This window comes from Megascapheus bottae, chromosome 5 (genome assembly GCF_031878675.1).
Source record: "Megascapheus bottae isolate mThoBot1 chromosome 5, mThoBot2.hap1, whole genome shotgun sequence".
Taxonomy (NCBI): Eukaryota; Metazoa; Chordata; class Mammalia; order Rodentia; family Geomyidae; genus Megascapheus; species Megascapheus bottae.
Genome location: NC_143513.1, coordinates 72,718,912 through 72,739,272, shown reverse-complemented (window position 1 = coordinate 72,739,272; position 20,361 = coordinate 72,718,912). Strand labels below are relative to the sequence as shown.

At 41.5% G+C, this 20,361-nt stretch overlaps 2 protein-coding genes across 3 annotated transcripts in view; both read right to left on the bottom strand.

Moving 5' to 3' along the window:
• Window positions 1-1,375: 1,375 nt before the first annotated feature.
• On the bottom strand, window positions 1,376-13,537 carry Stmp1 (short transmembrane mitochondrial protein 1). The gene is made up of 3 exons (XM_090333366.1): window positions 13,432-13,537; window positions 3,352-3,405; window positions 1,376-1,899 (listed from the first exon to the last, which is right to left on the bottom strand). The coding sequence occupies exons 1-3, from the start codon at window positions 13,444-13,446 to the stop codon at window positions 1,825-1,827; spliced, it is 144 nt and encodes a 47-aa protein (XP_090189492.1). The 5' UTR covers window positions 13,447-13,537; the 3' UTR covers window positions 1,376-1,824.
• Window positions 13,538-14,440: 903 nt separating this feature from the next.
• Nup205 (nucleoporin 205) overlaps window positions 14,441-20,361 on the bottom strand; it is a 71,048-nt gene continuing 65,127 nt past the window's right edge. Inside the window, exons 39-43 of one of the 2 annotated variants that reach the window (XM_090333362.1) lie at window positions 19,949-20,115; window positions 18,909-19,032; window positions 18,146-18,274; window positions 16,993-17,066; window positions 14,441-14,769 (exon numbers count right to left, since the gene is read on the bottom strand). In XM_090333362.1, the coding sequence (XP_090189488.1) occupies window positions 14,617-14,769; window positions 16,993-17,066; window positions 18,146-18,274; window positions 18,909-19,032; window positions 19,949-20,115 (647 nt within the window). In that variant the 3' untranslated portion in view covers window positions 14,441-14,616. The remainder of the gene's footprint in view (window positions 14,770-16,992; window positions 17,067-18,145; window positions 18,275-18,908; window positions 19,033-19,948; window positions 20,116-20,361) is intronic. The other variant, XM_090333363.1, reaches the window with a different exon arrangement.

Here is a 20,361-nt window from a genome sequence, read left to right as displayed (position 1 = left end):
AGCCATATGTTATAATGGAGGTGGATGCTATATATTTTCATCAATATCTAGGTACCATAAGCAGAACCATGTTTGATATGTAGTTCACAAAGTAGTTCCAAAAACAACTGTAAAGGGCCAGGAGTTTGGCCTAGTGGTAGAGTGCTTGCCAAGCATGCACCAAGACCTATGTTCGATTCCGCAGCACCACATACATAGAAAAAGCCAGAAATGGTGCTGTGGCTCAAGTGGCAAAGTGCTATAGCCTTGAGGAAAAAGCCCAAGGACAGTGCTCAGGCCCTGAGTTCAAGCCCAGCTGAGCACCAGTGGCTCATACCTGTAATCCTAGCTACTCAGGGCACTGAGATCTGAGGACTGCAACTCGAAGCCAGCCCAGGCTTCAAAAGTCCGTGAGACTCTCAGAAAAGGCTGGAAGTGGTATTGTGGCTCAAGTGGTAGATTGCTAGCCTTGAGCACAAAGAGACTTAGGGACAGCACCCAGGCCCAGAGTTTAAGCCCCAGGACTGGCAAAAAAAAAAAATAAAATAATAATAATAAAAGACCAACCTCTGCATGTATTTGATACCTACCATGTGTATGGGAGAGAGAGAGGAGAAACATGCACCAGTATGTTTAAGCAGACTCATTCTCAAAGGTACAGAGGGAACTAGTAATGACTGCCTAGACAAGTTTTGAACCCAGAGTTCTAGCCCAACCTGAGAAATGGTGAGACTCCATCTCCCCACCCTCATTAAAAATATTTTGGATTATAGAAACAAAGTATCAATTATGGAGTCACTGATTTTAGTATGAACTTGGACCACACTTTCCTTAGGAGAATCACTATGAAGTTATAATGTAAAAACATTTTTAATGTAAAAAGGCATAACATTCCTTTACCAACAACTTCTCCCTTATCCATCATGTAACATAAAATGCATCTGCAGTCTTCATAACAATTCTTCTGAAGGAAAAAGGATCAGAACAAATATATCATGAAAGAAATGCATGCAGGACCTGGAGTTTGGCCTAGTGGTAGAGTGCTTGCCTAGCATGCATGAAGACCCAGGTTCGATTCCTCAGTACCACATACATAGAAAAAAGCTGGAAGTGGTGCTGAGGCTCAAGTGGTAGAGCTCTAGCCATGACAAAGTCCAAAGACAGTGCTCAGATCCTGAGCTCAAGCCCAGGACTGGCAAAAAAAAAAAAAGAAATGCATGCAGACTAAATCTCTACCAAGACCAAAAACAACTGCTTTGCAATTAAAAAAAAAATCTCAATTCTGACAGGACTCTCAAAATATAATTTCCCAACAAATAACAAATTGATTTATTGGTTAAATAATCAACTATGGAGCTGACAACAGTATAAAATAAATGGATACTTCACCAGAAACTGGCTTCTACGCATTAATTTTAATTACTTTGAGGCAACAAAATTTAGTGACAAGTGTTTAACAAGTACCCGTGATAATAGTTAAACTATGAAATCAGCATTACTTAAATCTGGTCAGCTACACAAAACTCATCTATTTTCCTTTTGACAAAAGATAGTAGAAATTCCAAAGAACGGGGAGAAACTACAAATTAAAGGTCGTGTTTGCTAATCTAGCACCATAATTCCAGTCTTATAGTCTCCCAAATAGACAGAAGGAAAACAAGGGAGAGGCAAGGCTGTTGGAAGCAGAAAAGAGTTCTGAATTTATGGCCCCATTTCTGCTCTGAGAGCACCCAGGGTCTAGCAAGGATGATGAGATAAGAACAGAAGCTTTGGGTCAGGAGGTAAAGGCACTCCTGAGCAGCTGGGCAGAACTGGTGTATCCAGAATGCAGTGCTGGAGAGGGCCTTAGGAACCAGGGGGCTTCTTCTTGGCTTCCAAGTCCTTTTTGATCTCTTCAATTTTTTTAGCCAGGTTTGGTATCTTTGAAAAGAAAAAGGATTATTGTAAGGTTGCATCTACCTAATCAATATTTTACATAGGGTTTCTTAAATTCTTATTTTCCTCTGAAGGAGACCTGCTCAATAGTGCTACTTCTTAGCCTCATAAAATATATCAGTAGAAGGGGAAGGAGTTGGGGGAGGGGGAGGTTGAGAGAAGAGGGAAGGTGTAACAATGTTTAATAAATGTACTCATTACCTTACATATGTAACAGTAGCCCCAACCCCACTCTGTATCACCCTGACAATAAAATTAAATTAAAAAATATATCAGAGCGAGGTACGGTGGCTCACACCTGTAATCCTAGTTACTCAGGAGGCTGAGATCTGAGGATCATGGTTCAAAGCTAGCCCGGGCATTAAAGTCTGTGAGACTCTTATCTCCAATTAAACACTAGAAAATCAAAAGTGGTACTGTGGCTCAATGGGTAGGGCGGTAGCCTTAAGCTAAAGAGCTCAGGACAGCACCCAGGCCCAGAGTTCAAGCCCCATGATCAACAAAAAATAATAACAATAAAAATTAAATAAATATATATATATATATGTGGATATAGGTAGCGGGCTAGAGGAGAAAGGGGATGGTGAGGTGGGGTGACTAGTAGAACAATAGAAAAAGGATGACAGCTCAATGGTTTGCAATCTACTAGATAGTCATTTGTTTCAAATATGTATGCCTTATGAATACAGGAATAGAGTGGGGGGGAGTATATGTTAATGGTTTCTCTCTGAAAGCCAACTCTGACTTCTATCCTGAGATACCTAAACTTAACCTTTCAATCTGGTGTCCAGTAAAAGTCATACATAAATAATAAATGTCACTGCCTAGAACACCAGAATCAAGTGAAGGCTAATAGAGAGAAGTTCTACTATAAAGCATTAGAATATTTCCCTGTCTTTGTAAAATACCTTCTTGGATCCTGACTTAGGGATAATCATGCCACTGATTTTAACTTCCTCATTTAAGGTTACTATGACTTCCACTTCAAAAACTTCCTTCAGTGTATTAGCACAGAAATCTATATCCAGAATTCTCAATTCTACTATTGAGGCAACACCAAGGAAGATGAGATAAGAACAGAAGCTTTGGATCAGGTGGTAAAGGCTGGGCAGAATCAGTTGGTTAGGGGAGCTTAAAAGACTAATTGTTCTCTAAATTCTCACTTGCTACATGGCTTTCCACAGAACCAACTCTGGGCTAGCCAGACCACCTAAACTGGTGGGATTCTGCCCTCTGGTGGTAGTATGAGGGAAACATGCCCCTGTGAAATTGTTTTGTTGTTTTCCAACTGAAAAGTTTTCTATAAAATTTGGACTTTTCCCCAGACTTGTGAGCTTCGTTTATGCTAGAAAGCACACTGTACTTGAAATAAAAATAACAGTACTACAATAAAAAGGCATTTGCACAATGGAGGAAAATGTGAATATGGCCACTTACATCATAGTTCTGAGCCAGATACATTCCAACGACGTTGCCCAAAGTAAATCCAAGCTGAAAGAATAGAATAGGAAGAGTTATCTGCATATCAAGTCCTGAGCCAATTTGTGACCAAACCAAAAGCCACATAAGATATCTTCCTAGAGAGTTCAAAATGGGTAAAGAACCCCGGTGTCCAGCTAAGGTAATGTACAACATGATTTACCAGTGACACACACAAACCAGTCTCAAAAGATGAAAGAACATATAACAAAACAAAGAGTAAATAGTGGTGATGAACAAATTTACCATAAACCTCCACAAATTCTTCACCATAAGGGCTGGGAGTTTGGCGGAGCGGTAGAGTGCTTGCCTAACATCCACGAAGACCCAGGTTGGATTCCTCAATCCCACATACATAGAAAAAAGCCAGAAGTGGTGCTGTGGCTCAAGTGGTAGAGCTCTAGCCTTGAGAAAACACAAGGACAGTGCTCATGCCCTGAGCCCAAGCCTAGGACTGGCAAAAAAATAAATAATAATGATAATAATAATAATAATAATAATTCTTCACCATAAGTTCTAGAACCCAAGTCAAAGTTCTGATTTGTTGCTAACTGCTACGTTTCCTTTTTCTTTTTGGAGGGAGGGGAATTATGCATATTTTTACACTTCTGTATATCAGATAAAAATTATTCAGTTTATACACTTGACCCTGGTGCTAATGACTCACATCTGTAATGCTACCCAGGAGTCTGAGATCTGAGAATCAAGGTTCAATGCCAGCCCAGGCAGCCAAGTCTATGAGACTTAATCTCCAATTATCCACCAAAAAGCTGGAAGTGGAGTTGTGGCTCAAGTGCTAGCCTTGAGCAAAATCTCAAGCCCCAGGTACAGAGTGCCCATGCAGGCACACACGCATGCATGCACGTGTGTACACACATACACACACAGACACACAGACAAGATAGTCACAGATGAATTGTAGATTTTAAAGAATGGACTCTCCTGTTTTGATCTTTTCATATTTCAAAAGATCAACCTGATGTCCAGGACAGTAAGTAACCTGACTAGGATCATCCCAACAAAGACCACATCCACAAGTAAATGAATATGACAGAAAACAATAGGGAATTCTGACTCATGATGGTCAGAGTTCAATGGCAAGATATTTAAGGTCTACATTGATTCCAACTCATGATAAAAGGGACAGGCAGAACTTTTAGAGAACTATGAATGTTTATACCACTGAATAACTATTTTCCTGAAAAAGCATTGCTTCATGAAAATTTAGAGCACTCTGTAGAAGGGCCAAAGCTGCTTAGCTTTGAGTTTTAAAGATGACAATTCTATTTTTCCTTAGTAATTAAGAGCCTCCAACTAGAGCCTGATTTCTCATTTAATAAATTCAAATTAGCATCTACTTTTTATGCTTTTTTATAATTGTGTTTTATTGTTGGGGTAACGTACAGAGAGGTTACAGTTACACCCGTCACGTAGTGGGATACATTACTTCTTGAACATTGATACCCCTTCTCGTTTTTCTCCCACTTTCCTTTCTTCTCACTCATTCCCAATCATCTTGTTAGCTTTGAGTTTTAAAGATGACAATTCTGTTTTTCCTTAGTAATGAAGAGCCTCCAACTAGAGCCTGATTTTTCATTTAATAAATTCAAATTAGCATCTACTTTTAAAGATCATTTTGTTAAACCCATGTTGCTTCTGTTCAATCTCAACAGAGAGCTTAAACTTGAAAAACCAAGTGAGGAACTCAACATACTATTTATTATCCATGACCACCAGGCAGGTTCTCATAGGAAAAATGACATCTAAATCTGAGAAGCAGATTGAAGACCACAGCCAGATTAGGGAAGGTCTTGAATAAACCTAAAACCTATGCATAGGGAGAGTGAATTTGCTTCTTCCAGGCCAAGACCCGGAAGTCTTCTCCACAGCTCCTGGAAGCTGGGTGCCATTTCTAAGGGGTGCTCCTCTGTACCCCGCTTCCCAGAAAAGTCAGCACTGAACACACTTATACCATAACTCTTGTGCAATCATTCTAAGATTTCAGGACTATAAAAAAGTAGATCCTTCTCACAAACACTGGAAGCAATGATGGAGTAAAACACGACACATGTGAGGACAGAAAAGTGATATGAGGAAAGCTGTGTAGGTGGCAACTGGTGAAAAGAGGCTGGAGCTAGCTGGCCTGGCCCAGAACAGTACACAACAGAACAAAAGCATTATCTGTAAGTACGGAGTACATGCAGTAAGTGAACCTCCACAATCCACTACCCATAATTCTGAAACCAAAATCCTCTCCAAACTATGCTTCACCATAACTCATTTGACACACCTGACTTGAAATGACATGAGTCTGTGTGTGTGTGTGTACGCACACATGCACAAGAGCATGCATGTTTGTTTTTTCCCTTTAGTGATAGGATATCACTAAGCAGCCCAAGCTGACACTGAACTTGAAATCCTCCTGCATCAGCCTGCAAAATGCAAGGAGTACAGGAATGTGCGGGCAGCCACACCTAATGTTTATAGTCTTATCACCCTTGACTGGAAATAATGAATAGTTCCATATAAATAAAAATATCTAGGCCGGGAGTTTGGCCTAGTGGTTAAAGTGCTTGCCTAGCATGTACGAAGGCTCGGGTTCGATTCCTTGGTACCACATACATAGAAAAAAGCCAGAAGTGGTGCTGAGGCTCAAGTGGCAGAGCTCTAACCTTGAGAAAGCCCAAGGACAGTGCTCAGGCCCTGAGCTCAAGCCCAGGACTGGCAAAAAAAAAAAAATAATAAAAATAAAAATATCTAAATATAGGATCCTGACACAGAGCCCACTGGAAGATACCCTTAACAGCAAATATTTTAATGCACTGATTTTCAAACGCTATCTAAATATTAAGTAAGTTAAGCAGTCAAGTATCAAAGTATGCATGTTATTATCCTTCTAAAATCAGAAATAAATCTGCTTTTTGAAATACATCTAGCCTCCACATTTTATAGACTAACTCTGGGCATGGGTGCTATCTCTAAGCTCTTCAGCTCAAGGCTACTGATCAACCCCTGGAGTCACAACACCACTTCAAATTTTCTAGTGACTAACTAGAGTTAATACTTTAGTGCCCAGGCTGGCTTTGAACATTGATCCTCAGATCTCAGCCTTCTGAGTAGCTAAGGATTACAGGTGTGAGCCACGGTGTCCAGCTTACACTCTTAATGCACTAAAATTAACTTCATATTCAGGCCTCTGAAGGGCTAAAAGCAGTACTCAGAAGTTCATATGTCAGGAACACCAACACAAGACCTTGAATGGTAGGACACCAGCAAAACAACAGTCAGGTCATTCATTAGGTGGCAAACTGAATGACACAGAGATATGCCTTACAGTGATGAATGTACCACATTGTTATTGAAGGCTAAATATCCGAGGAACTGTTAAAACTTAGTAGAAAAAGAACTGGGAACTGTGCCAGGACCTAGTGGATCATACTTGTAATCCCAGCTACTCAGAAGGCTGAGATCTGAGGATCACAGTTAAAAGCCAGCCAGTCCATGAGACTCACATCTCTAATTAATCACCAGAAAACTGAAAGTGGAGCTGTGGCTCAAAGTAGTAAGGCATTTACCTTAAGCAAAAAGAGTTCAGGGACAGTGCCTAAGCCCCAAGTTCAAACCCCACCACCAACCAAAACAGAGAACTGGGAACTAAAAATAGAGACCAAGGCACAATGGTAATAAAGACATGATGATGGTGAAATAGAAGAAACATGCCTGATGACCTGGCAAGCGGGCAGGGCTAGCCACCAGAAAGCCAGAGTTTGATCCCCATGTAGTAATGATAGGGAGCCACTGCTTACCAGCAGAAAGGTGATAAAAGCCCTGTCTTGGAAGCATTTAGTTGGTTTATATTCTGAGAGAACGCTGACTAAGTATAGATTAGAAGCAGGTCACAATACTGTGGTGGCCCATAAAACAGCAAGCAAACAAGAATAAATTGTCTCCTTAAATGTCAGTGATGATCAGTAGATAGAACAGAGAATCCAAGAATATTTACATTTATGGTACAAATGGTTTACAACAATCCCTTGGTATTATAACATTCAATAGGGAAAATGGTTTTCAAGAAATGATATATCTTATACAGAAAAATTAAAATGTATGGAAGCCCTAAATGTAAGTGCAAAAACTGCTAAATACTTAGAAGAAATGACTTAGGAGTAAGTCTTTATACGTAACAACAAAGTACAAGTGGCAAAAAAAAAAATTTGATGTGTTTTCATTTCACTATCAACAGGAAAAAAGATCGACACTTAGAGTAAAACAGTTGCAAATCAAATGCCTGATAAGGTACATGTATCCAAAATAAAGAAACCTTGCAATTAAATGAAAGACATACAATATAATTTTTAAAATGGAGAAAAGATTTGAAAAAAAAAATTTCCAAAGACACAAATGGCCAATAAGCACATGAAAAGATGCTTGATATCTTTAGTCTCTGAGGAAATGCAAATTAAAACCAAAAGGAGTGATCACTTTGGTGGCTTTAATTAAAATAATTTTTTAAAAGAACAACCAATATTGACAAGCATGTGGAGAGACCATTACAAAGATTTATACCTTGCCAGTAGGAATGTGAAATGGTACAACCTCTGAAGGGAAAGGTCTAGCAGTTCCTCAAAAAGTGAAGGAGACAGTGAGCATATGAACAATTGCACTTGAGAGTACAGACCCAAGAGAAGTGAAAGATATACCCACACTAAGATTACTCATAACAGCCAAAAGGTGGAAACAAATTCAATGTCCCTTTCACTAGTGAAAAATTAATAAAATATTATGTCCATACAATGCAATACTACCTAGGCATAAAGAAAGACTGGGACTAATTCAAACTATCATATAGATGAACCTTGACAACACAAGAACAATCAGAAAAGACCACTGAAAGCAAATATGCAGAACAGACAACAGACACAGAAATGAAGAAATACATTTCTAGGGTTGGTGGAGAAGGAAAAAAGAACTGAATGCTAAGATATATAAGGTTTCTTTTTGAGTTGATGAGACATTTCACATACAATGAAATAGTGGTGATAAGGGGCAAGAGTCTGGCTAGTGGTAGAGTGCTGGCCTAAAATGCATGAAGACCCGGTTTCAATTCCTTGGTACCACATACATAGAAAAGTGGTAGAGCTCTAGCTTTGAGAAAGCCCAAGGACAGTGATTAGGCTCCAAGTTCAAGCTCCAGGACTAGGAGAGAGAGAAAGAGAGAGAAGAGGTGGGGAGAGGGAGAGGGAGAGGTAGAGAGAGAAAGAGAGAGAGAGAGACAGAGACAGAGACAGAGAGACAGAGACAGAGACAGAGACAGAGAGGGGGGGGTGATGGTTGTACAAGTTGTGAGTACATTTTAAAAAAAAAAACACTACTTCAGCCGGGCACAGTGGCTCACAACCTGTAATCCTAGCTACTCAGGAGGCTGAGATCTGAGGATCACAGTTCAAAGCCAGCCCAGGCACTAAAGACCATGGGATTCTTATCTCTAATTAACCACTAGAAAACTAGAAGTGACACTGTGGCTCAAGGGGTAGGGCAGTAGCCTTGAGCTGAAGAGCTCAGGGACAGCGCCCAGGCCCAGAGTTCAAGCCCCACGACCAACACCAACAACAACAAAAAACCACTTCAAATGAGTAAATTTACTTCAGTGCCAGAAAAATAACTGAAATTTGCTAAAATTCTGTTGGTTACCTGGCATGAAACTGTGGAAATTAAAGATAACTTCACAGCACCCAGACAGAAAAATAGAGACCAGCCAGATGTTAGCTCGAACATGAGTACAGGTAAGATCAAAGCCAACTCTATACAAACTACTCTTCTCATTTTGTTCTAGTCCTTCCCCATTAAAAAAGCTGTTATGACTACAGATCAGCACACAAAGCTACAATATTTATCAGGATGGTTCCTGGCAAAGCCTAGAGTAACTGACAATAACCCAAAGCATCTGACAAGTCTGAGCTGTGACTCACCAAATTACACTTTCAAAAATAACACAACCAAACCCAAGTCACTGGCAAGAGTATAAGAAATCTAAAAATAATCCCAATTTATTTAGCAAATATAGCTACAGCTATCATTCAATAGAATACCCCAAAATCACTTAGGATACAATGTGAGAAAATCTATTCAAAGAAAATAAAAAATATACATTACCTAACAATAAAAACACATATTGTATTATTTCTCAATTTCAAACTTAGCTGGAAAGCATTCAGACCTCTATATTCCAAAGAAGCAAGAAAAATGAATCATCATTTTTTTGAATTTTATTTTTTTAATTGAGGTGGGAAAAATATTATCAATGCGTTTACCAACCTCTTTAATAATCAACCCCACATTTTAAAATGAAATCTGCTAAGGATAAAATTACTGCTGCTGCCTCAGAGAAGCACATAATACAGATAGAAAAGAAGAGAACAGAGGCCCAGAATCATGGCCTAGTCGCAGAGTGCTTGCCTTGCATGCATGAAGCCCTGGGTTTGATTTCTTGGTACCACATATGCAGAAAAAGCAGAAGTGGTGTTGTGGCTCAAGTGGTAGAACACTAGGTTTGAGAAAGCCCAAGGACAGTGCCCAGGCCCTGAGTTCAAGCCCCAGGACTGACAAAAAAAGAAAGAAAGAAAGAAAGAAAGAAAGAAAGAAAGAAAGAAAGAAAGAAAGAAAGAAAGAAAAAAAGCTCATGTTGATTCTTTCATTGTGCCAGTATGAAATAGGGATATTCATGGAAAACACTGTACTGGGTAGAACTGGTCTTATTCTGAAAGAAGCTGAGACAACTCTTCAACCTAGTGATAAGATGAAAAAGAATAACTTAGAGTTAAATATGACCATCCTTCAGTTTCCACAGGGGACTGGTTCCAAGATCTCTCCAGAGACCAATATTTGCAGCTGTTCAAATCCAATCTACAGAACACTATAATAATCCATGCACATCCTTTCATTTCCTCTCAATCTTCTCTAGATTAAGTAGAATAACTAGTACAATGTAAAGAGTCACTCTGCTGTACTAATCAGGAATGACAAGAAATAACTCTGTATATGTTTAATATAAATGTAATTTTTTTTCTCCAAATACTGTCTCAATCTCCTAAGTAGACAGCTCCAAATACATTTGATCAAGGTAGCTTGGGTCCTGCTGATATGGAGGGTTGACAGTAAATAAAGTCAATCACTAAATACTGACTTATCAGGCTGTAAATTAAGGCCCTCGGTAGTAGAAACTTAAGCATCAACATACCAGTTTAACTAAAAGACCTAAAATAATCCTAATTCAAAACCAAAATTCTGCAATGGCTAGCTAGTGGAAGTAGTCTGAGAATAAAGCAAGAACCACTATGCAAAACTAGTATGGGAACAGAGAAAATAAAGTAAGCAACAAACATTTAAAAAAGAATATTTACTAGGGCCTCATTGCATACAAGATCGCCTCCTGTTTTTCCATTAATGTGGCTTCTCCTTATAAATACCTTATAAAGCAAGTATTACTAGTCAGAAATTTGGCCTAGTGGTAAAGTGCTTGCCTAGCATGCAAGAAGACCAGGGTTCAATTCCTCAGTACTACATGTATAGAAAAAACCAGAAGTGGTGCTGTGGGCTCAAGTGGTAGAGCCCTAGCCTTGAGAAAGCCTAAGGACAGTGCTCAGGCCTTGATTTCAAGCCAGGACTGGCAGAAGGAAGGAAGGAAGGAAGGGAGGAAGGGAGGGAGGGAGGGAAAAAAAGGCAGGTATTTCTGCCCAGTTTTACCTAAGAAAATTGTGGACAGAGTAAAGAACCTGCCCAAGTTACAGAGTAGGTAAGTATATATGCCAAGCATATGGCAGGTAAATGATACACAAACAAGAAAAATTAATCAAAGATTATGTCAATATTCCAAATTTGAGAGATCCAGTACATGAGAAAAAATAAATTAGGTCTGGAGTAGGTATAGGGAGAGGGAGGGAATAATTGATCCAGATAGGTCAAGTATGAGGCAGAGGAGACAAAGATTGATACCAAAGATACAAGTGAACTCGAATGCTGAGAAAAGGACTCAAGGTAGTTTTGGAAGCTATCAGCAAAGAAGTAAAATGTGATGACATAACAAGGAATATACTCCTCAAGGGAGGAGGTGAAGAAAAGAGCTGAGTCAACTAGTCTTGAGCAACACACTAACCAAGAGCAAGGAAGCACAGCCAGTAAAAAACCAGAGAGATTACAAAGCAGTTCCCCAACTGGTAAGTCCAGATATGATCCCCTCAGCCCTGAGGGGGCAGAGCCGATGCAAGCACTGTGCAAGGGGTCACCGTAAACAAGCTTCCCAGAAAAAACGACCATCACTGCCTGCCTCTGCGTGTTGTAACAGAAAAGAAGGCCAGGACATACAGCAGTACACGATCCAAGTGAAGATGGGGTGCTCTGAACACCAAGAGGGAGGACAAGTGGTGGATGACACCAGGGGGAGCACAGGTCATGGGCACAAGATCCACCCCAGTACTGTCCTCACCACTGTAGGTAAATAGATAACAGTTGTGCAAATAGGGATGACTGACTGGGTTACTCCAAGAAAGGAAAATGAAAGGAATATACAAGCAACAGTGCTCCAGGGGAAAAAACACAGAAGACACCCTGGAGGGTCCCCAGGAAATGACCACTGGAGGACTTCCAAACCTCTCCTACCACCTACCCCTGAAAGGGAAGCTAACCCCACTTTTGTAAAGAAGCTAACTCAAGAGTTCAGTTGATGCCTTACAAAAGACAAAATGAGCCATACCTAGTCCTTCATTAAGTATCAATATTTTAAAGTGTTTAATATGCTAATTCCTATCTAGTTCTCATAACACAATCATGAGGTGGAGCTCCCTTTGAAAGTGGATCCTGAAGCACAGACATTTTAATCTGCCAAATTTGCAGTTTCATAGAGTGATCAAGAGAGTGTCTAACTCTGGGGTCTTGATGTCATGAGGGCAAATAACTGAAGCAAGAAGAAAGCCTTGTCCTAGTTAATAATGAACATGAAAAGCTATCCACTTCCTTCCAAAACAGCAGGGGGAGGGTCAGGGAGGGAGCATCCATGTCCACTTAACTCAGGATCAGGAATTGAATGCATGGCCTCTTTGGCAAAACTCATGTTTCTAACACAGCAATAGTCCAAAATCAAATCAACTTGCGCAGAAGCACTTCAAAAGTTAATGGCAACTCAGTTTACTAGTGAAAAAAATAACCAATTGTATCATCTTACACCTGGAGTCTGATACTGTCCTTAGTCGAGTGCTTCCAACAGGTAAAAGGCTGTAATCACTCCTAAGCTAGCAGCTACCTGGAACAGTGAATTTCCCAGAGGTCAAGAAATAGTCCTATCTTACTCAACCAGTTTAGGTCAAGGACCATCTCTTTGACTCTTAAGAGGATATTTGAGAAAGTCCTCCACTGACCATGCGCAAGATAAAGACCATGTGCAAGTTCTGACTGCACGGTCCTTGATAGAAAAACTCTCCCTTGAAGTTTGGCAAATCCCCTAGGAACCTTTACCCTATAGTTTCCCGGGCAGCCGGGTTTTTCTAAGTCAGAAGCCACGAGACATAATCTGTTTACCTATAGCACTCCTTTTTGAATCCTCCCTACGCTTGAAGACCAGGGCCTGACTTCTCTCCTCCAAGCCTCACAGCGTTGGGTGACCGACCGTTAACTTCTCCAAAATGCCCAGCAGCAGGCCAAGGCCAGGGGTGGGGTCTGGGCCTGGGGGTGGGGTCTGGGCCTGAGCCGGGGGGGGGGGGGGGGGGAGGGGACGGGGTGTCACGTCAGGGATGGGGCCTGACGGGGGGGGGGGGGGGGGCGGACACCACAGATACGAATGAGCACGCGCAGAACAGCCTTGAAAAGTCACGCTGGCAACGACACGAGGGTTCGGGACGTGGGTACCCGGCAGGGGACCTGGAGGGGCGGGAGGCAGGAGGACCGCGGCGCGAATGGCTCCGGCCCGCGCTGCTCCGCGGCGCCCCGAGTTCCCGAGGCGCCCCCGGGCGCCTTCCCCTGCGCTCCCCTCCCTTCTCCTCCCCTCACCAGGAATTGCAGCATGGTGACAGCAGGGAGGACCAGGTGGACGAAGGAAGGTGAAGCAGCTCCTCCGCGGTTCTAAACTGGCCTCCCCCGGCGAGGGCGGGGCCACCATTTACTTCCGGATCACGCCCCGCCCCGCCAATCACGTCTTCCAGGTCGCGGCGGCGCCTCGCCGTTCCGGCGCCCCCTGGTGGCGCGCCCGAACGTTGCCGCGTAAACCGAGCCAGCCGGGCACGGTGCCCTGCAGCCCAGGCGTCTGAACTCTTTCCAGGACGCCAACCATCCTCCCGCAGGCAGGAGGCAGCGGTCCCTGCCACCGGGGGCAGACAGGCTCTGGGACTGGGTGTTTCCCAAGTCCCAGCAACGTTGTCCTGCGTCCCAGTTGCAGATTAGTATTCTTGCAGGAAGGTTGTGGAGTCTGGCAGAGCGGGGTCCACGTCATGATTTCCTTGCACCAACTTGATGCAAAACAACCCCTAACTTCCTAGAAGTTTGACTTGCACCTCCTCAAGCCAGCTCACGTCAGCTACGTTGTTGGACTGTTGTGGGAAGCAAATGAGGTCATGTGGTCTTTTTGCGGAAGTCACTCAGCTTGCTTACTAAGGGCTGGTGCTCTACCACGTGAGCCATGCCTCCCAGTCCGTTGGTGGTCTTGACACAGACACTTAAGGACTTTTTGTGCCTGGCCTGGCTTTAACTGGCAATCCTCAAGATGACAGCCTTCTGAGCTAAGTTAGGACTAGAGCCTAAGTTAGGACAAGTGCCTCACTGGCAAAAGTTCTGAGCACATGATTCATCACAAGCACTGCTATGTTCCTTCCTCACTCAATCCTACACAGCATCCTGAATGTCATCAAAGTGTGATATGTTCAAAACAGGGAAAGAACAAGAATTTTCGGACTATGCACTGACTTTCACATTTAGGGGGAAAGGACCACACGGGCCAGAGGCACATGCTTCCTGGATAAAATTTCAAAACATCAATCACATACTGGCTTTGGTTTTTTTTTTTTTTAAGTTTTTATTTTTCATTGGTGAAGATGAAATCAGACCAAAAAAATGTACAGAAAAGATATCTATATATAAAGAAAGAAATAGCAAAATATTTTGGTCATAATTTAGAAAGAAAGTAATCTATAAAAAGGAGGCAGTGTCCCCGGTCCCTCTACCCAAGCCCATCAGCCAGGCTCAGCTCCTCGATATCCTCAGCAGCCCTCGGATTCGTCTCACAAGAGCCTGGATGAAACTATGGCGAGACCGAACCTTCGAATACAGTCCCTCAATGTCCAAAAGCTTCTTTTGTAGTGATTCTCCAAAAGCATTCACGGCATCAGACTGAAGCTGTAAGCAAGACGGATTAATAATGTATGATTATGGGGACAGGAGTTTAGCCTAGTGGTAGAATGCTTGACTAGCATGCATGAAGACCTGGGTTCAATTCTTCATACGACATACATAGAAAAAAGCCAAAAGTGGTGCTGTGGCTCGAGTGATAGAGCCCTAGCCTTGAGAAAACCCCAAAATAGTTCTCAGGCCCTGAGTTCAAGCCCACGACTGACAATCAATCAATTAATTAAATATTAAAACTACTGACTCCAGGTTTTGGGGGCTTTTTAAAAAAAATTCCACGTGGTTGACTTAAAATACCTTTGCTGTTTTGCAGTATGGTCTTTCCAATATAAAATATTTGGGGATTTTTGTAATATAAGAACCAAATTAGGGGCTGAGAGTTTGGCCTAGTGGCAGAGTGCCTGCCTACCATGCACAAAGACCGGGGTTCGACTCCTCAGTACCACATATATACAGAAAAGGCGGAAGTGGTGCTATGGTCAAGTGTAGAGCTCTAGCCTTAAGAAAGCCCAAGGACAGTGCTTAGGCCGTGAGTTCAAGGCCCAGGACTGGCAAAAAAAAAAAAATCAGGCATTCATATTTTCACAGTTCTTTTTTTGCATGATCGTATGTAGGTTTCTTTTGTTGATGTTCCTTACTTGTATAAACATGTAAATTTTAAAATCAATTTTAAATAGCAAGCATTGTTGATACTGATACATTGATGTACACAAAAACAATTCCTAAAGAGCCACACAAAAACATGTTAAGTTTTATTTAATGAAAGAAAAAAGTGGTAGGTTGGAAAAAAAATACTACTTTTGACTTTATTTTGTAGTTTTTAAAAACCCATTTACATGTCTGTCTTTTTATCTCCTTTTTCAGTGTTAGGGATAAAGCCATACACCAGCCCAGACTATTGCTTTTAAGAGTATCAACAAGTACAAGGAGTATCAACAAATAGCCTTGGTACATGCTTTAGAATTCAAAGGACTAAGAAAGCACAGTTTCAGATCTTTTCAATGTTACACTAAAAAGTTAAAATTAAGTACAAAATTAGATAAATCTACTTTCAGATTTGCACTCAAATCACAGCATATTTTCTCCCTAATTTTACAACAGAATAGTCTAAATGAAATGGGTCTTTAATATAATATGTATTTATTAATAACATCAGATAACTTATTCTTTAGCTAATTCTGCACATGACCTCACTTAACACCAGCCTTCCTAAACAAGCCAGGGCAAAAAGGAACTCACTTTATAGATACTAAGAGGCAGATGCACCTAGGACTAGGTTTACTGTGTTACCCAGACACCTAGCTGAGTCAGAAGGCTGCTGAAAGTGCCTGTGAGGAAGGCCCAACTTCAGCTACAGAACAGGCAGCAAGAAAGGGAGAGAGAGGCGAGCAAAGGCTTGATGAGCTCCTGGCTAAGGACACACAGAAGGCTAGAAGCACACCTAGCTATAACTTCTCTTTCTAAATATCACATACCGGGATACCTGCTTTGTCAGAAACAAAACTATAACTCTAGCCGGTCGCGGTGACTCATGCATGTAATCCTAACTACTCAGGAGGCTTTGTTTTTGGAATGCTCTTCATTTGCTTCCACTACTGCTCAAGCTGATCGTTCTCTCTCTCCCTCCCCCCTACTCTCTCTTTTTTTGTGGTTCATGAGGCTTGAACTTGGCCTGGGCACTGTCCCTGAGCTCTTTAGCACAAGGCTACCGCCCTACCCTTGAGCCAAACCCCACTTCCCATTTTATGGAGGTTAATTGGAGATAAGAGTATCAGGTCCTTTTGCACCTCGGGCTGGCTTTGAACCTTGATCCTCAGATCTCAGTCTCCTTAGTAGCTAGGATTACAGGGGTGAGCCACCTTTGAAGCTTTCTTAAGATCACAATGTTACAGTACTTACACATTGCTATAGTAGAACTTATAATGATTGCTCTATATCTATTAATTACCTAAAAGGAAATAAGTATTTTGTTGCCGGGTTAGAAAGCTGAGTGCTTATAATGCCTAACAATCACTGAACACTTGACCCCATTCCAGGCACCCTACTGTTTTACACAGATGAAGCCTCATTTAGTTCTGTCAAGATCCTTGAGATTTGAGTTACCACCTCACTTTGTCAAGAAATGGCATCAAGCCAAAATTCAATTTTTGCTAACATACCAGGCTTCCTGCCTACTTTAGTCAAGAGAAAAAGAATATGAGAACAGACTCTTACCTGGTCTACATCATGCTGGCTCACTACAGTCAGCCCACCTCTAAAATCCAGATTGGTATCTGAGGAGAAGGAATCTAGAGATTAAAAAACACCATCAAACCCAAGTTCCAAGTAATCTACCTACTATATAGGACAGGAGCCTGCTGACACCCAGAAAAATTATCATGAAAACAGTCAAGACTGCAAACTTGACTTTAGCTTTCCTCAATGTAAGCCCCTGCAAAGCATTTCAGTAGTTCAGCCAAGTTCTCGTGCTTTTCTTTTGTCTCTTCCTACCTAAAAGGTCTACTACTGTACATGCTTGTTAATCGGATGCTTACTCCAGTAACAAGAAACAAGATGGTTAATCCTTCTCTAGTCTTCTGAGAATTTAATGTAGACAGGAGATTCTGGAGCTAAATTGGCACTAAACTGCAAGAAACTTGAAGAATGCCTGGTAAGCAGAATCTGTAATACTAAAAAAAAAAAAAAAAAAATTTTACATGGACTGAAGGTAAGAACAAAAAATAGCCTTGGGGTCGGGGGCTTGGCTGAGCAGAACAACCCTTGCCTGGAAAGCACAAGGCCCTAGGTTCGGTCCCCAGCTCTGGGAAGGTGTAATAGCCTGGCCAGGAATTTGGCCTAGTGATAGAGTGCTTGCCTAGAATACACGAAGACCCAGGTTCAATTCCCCAATACCATATACACAGAAAAAGCTAGAAGTAGTGTGGTGGCTTGAGTGGTAGAGTGCTAGCCTTGAGAAAAGCCCAAGGACAGTGCTCAGGCCCTGAGTTCAAGCCCCAGAACTGAGAAAAGAAAAAAAAAGGGCCATGTCTACTAAATACCTCTCAATTACCTTTTTTTAAATTTTATTTTATTTTGATTGGTCATGGGGCTTGAGCTCTGGGCCTGGGCACTGTCCCTGAGCTTTTCAGCTCAAGGTTATTGTTCTACCACTTGAGTCACAGCTCCACTTCCTCTCAATTACTCTTTACTCTTAGTAATCTGAGACAAAAAATAAATAGCTCTATGTGATGACAGATACCCTTAGTACAGCTGCTTGAAAAGCAGGGGCAGGAAATTACTAAAATACTAGCCTTTGTGCCACATGCGTAGTTCAGGCCATTAAATGTATAGGCACTAATGATTTGCTCTTTTTCAGAATGAAATTTACCTTGCATTCTTCTGCTTTTAAATAAGGTCCTAGAGGCAAACAAGGAATCTTGAGAGTCCGTAGGTGTACAATGTAACAAGTAGTACTCCAGGTGGCGCCAAAAGATAAATAGGCAGGTTTCTATAATAACTGAGTTCAGATTAAAGGACAATAACCCCAGCACGTTTTTTAGGAAGTTTCTGAGAAGGGAAGGAGAGCCTATACTCATTTACACAGCCAAAACCTTGGTAAGTAAAGGGGGCCCTAAACATGCCCACAGGGAGAGCAGCTAGTATGTTAAAAAAGGAGGAGCTGCATGGTGCTAAGTCCTTACCTCCTACCAGACAGAAAAGATCTGCATGTTAATGGTACTCACTGCTTTGCTAAAAAGCAATTTAAAACAAACAAAAAAAAAATATTGCTAGGTGGCTCCTAGCTACTCAAGAGGCTGAGATCTGAAGATCATTGTTTGAAGCCACTCTAAACAAGAAAGTCTGTGAGACTGCTATCTCTAATGAACCACCAAAAAGCTGGAAGTGGAGATAGAGAACGAGCTTTGAGCACAAAAGCTAAGGGATAGCATTCAGGCCCTGAGTTCAAATCCCAGGACCACCAGCACACATGCACGCATGCGCACAAACGCATGCGCACACGAGCACACACATGCACGCGCTAGCACATACACACACACGGTAAGGAAAAAAATTACACTTTGGAAATGTGAGACTAAGTCAATGTTGCCTTCTTATGAAGGTCAGCACTCAAGTCACTTCATAAAGGATACAGGAACAAAGGGAAAGCAGTTTAGCTCGGTTGTTAATCAACTTCACCAAACGCCTTCTTGCTAAAACGTATTTCTGGGCAGTGGAGATTTTATCAACACCAGCAGGCATCACAGACTGACACAACTACAAGAGAAATAAATATAGTATTAAACTAGCATAAACTGCAACAAATTTAACCAAAAACTACTATGAACAGGTCACTGTGCTAAATGCTAGGAAAAGCACTCAAATAAATTGACACTTCCTCAGATAAGAGTTTTTTATCCAACATGACAGCCAAAAGAGCAGTCAAATTCACAAATCAGTGTTGACCTTCTTCCTTCCAGACATCTGCAACCTAAGAGGCCCACTACCCTTTGTCACATTAAAAACAAAAAACAGGTTTTCCATTTTTGTTTTTTTCTGGTCAGTCATAGGCCTTGAACTCTGGGCCTGAGCATTGTCCCTGAGCTCTTCAGCTCAAGGCTAGAGCTCTACCAACTGAGCCACAGCGCCACTTCCAGTTTTCTGGTGGCTAACTAGAGATAATAATCTCACAGACTTTTGTGCCCAGGCTGGCTTTGAATCATGATCCTGTAGCTAGGGTTACAGGCGTTTCACTGGTACCCAGATAAAAACAGGTTTTCAAAGCAGCATCTCAAACAATGCCATGGAGAATTTTTATAAAGAAAATGCACAGTAACTTCTAAGTACAACAAGCATTTGGTCAACAACTAAATCCTTCCCAGCACTTTTCAAGTTGGCCATGAACACAGCAGTAATTTACCACTGTTTGACAGAAGGCGCACTGAGATGGGTCTGGTAGGGTACTACCTGCTTCTTACGTAAGCTAGTTCCTTTCACCTGGCTCTCTATAGCTATAGGTTTTATAGCACAGGAGCCACCTGACTTTTTCAGTCAAGAGAGTCTACGTTACAAGGATGGGCGTGAAGATGCTGAAAACCTCAGACTTACTCCCAAGTCTGAAACTGGTCTTCTGGCTTTTACTGGCAAAAGCAATGATTTCTCAAGTTCCCATAGGTCACTGTGAGTCACATACCTCTTTTATCTCATCAGGGGGAAGCTGTTCTACATTCTGTAGCTTGTTGACACTGCGTCGGTGACTATCATAATATGTGAAGAAATCGCTGGCACTCTGTCTCAGTAGGTAGACAATAATCCCCAAACCAGGAAGGCGCCAATATGGAACTACTGGAGCTTGGGTATCTAATAGATGATATAAAACAATATCCTATTTAAGAAGCATTTCATATAAATTCCAACTTATTAATTTCTGAAAAGAAAGCATGCTCCATAACTAAAAGTCATGTAAACTGTCAGCATTGATGTCAACTCAAGGCTATTTTACCACCACTGACAACTGAAAAAAAAATGTGGCTAGGCCCTATTATAACCAGAAGCATTAAGCTGAAGACTTTGAGAGAGTAAAGAAATATAGCTGGTGGACATCAA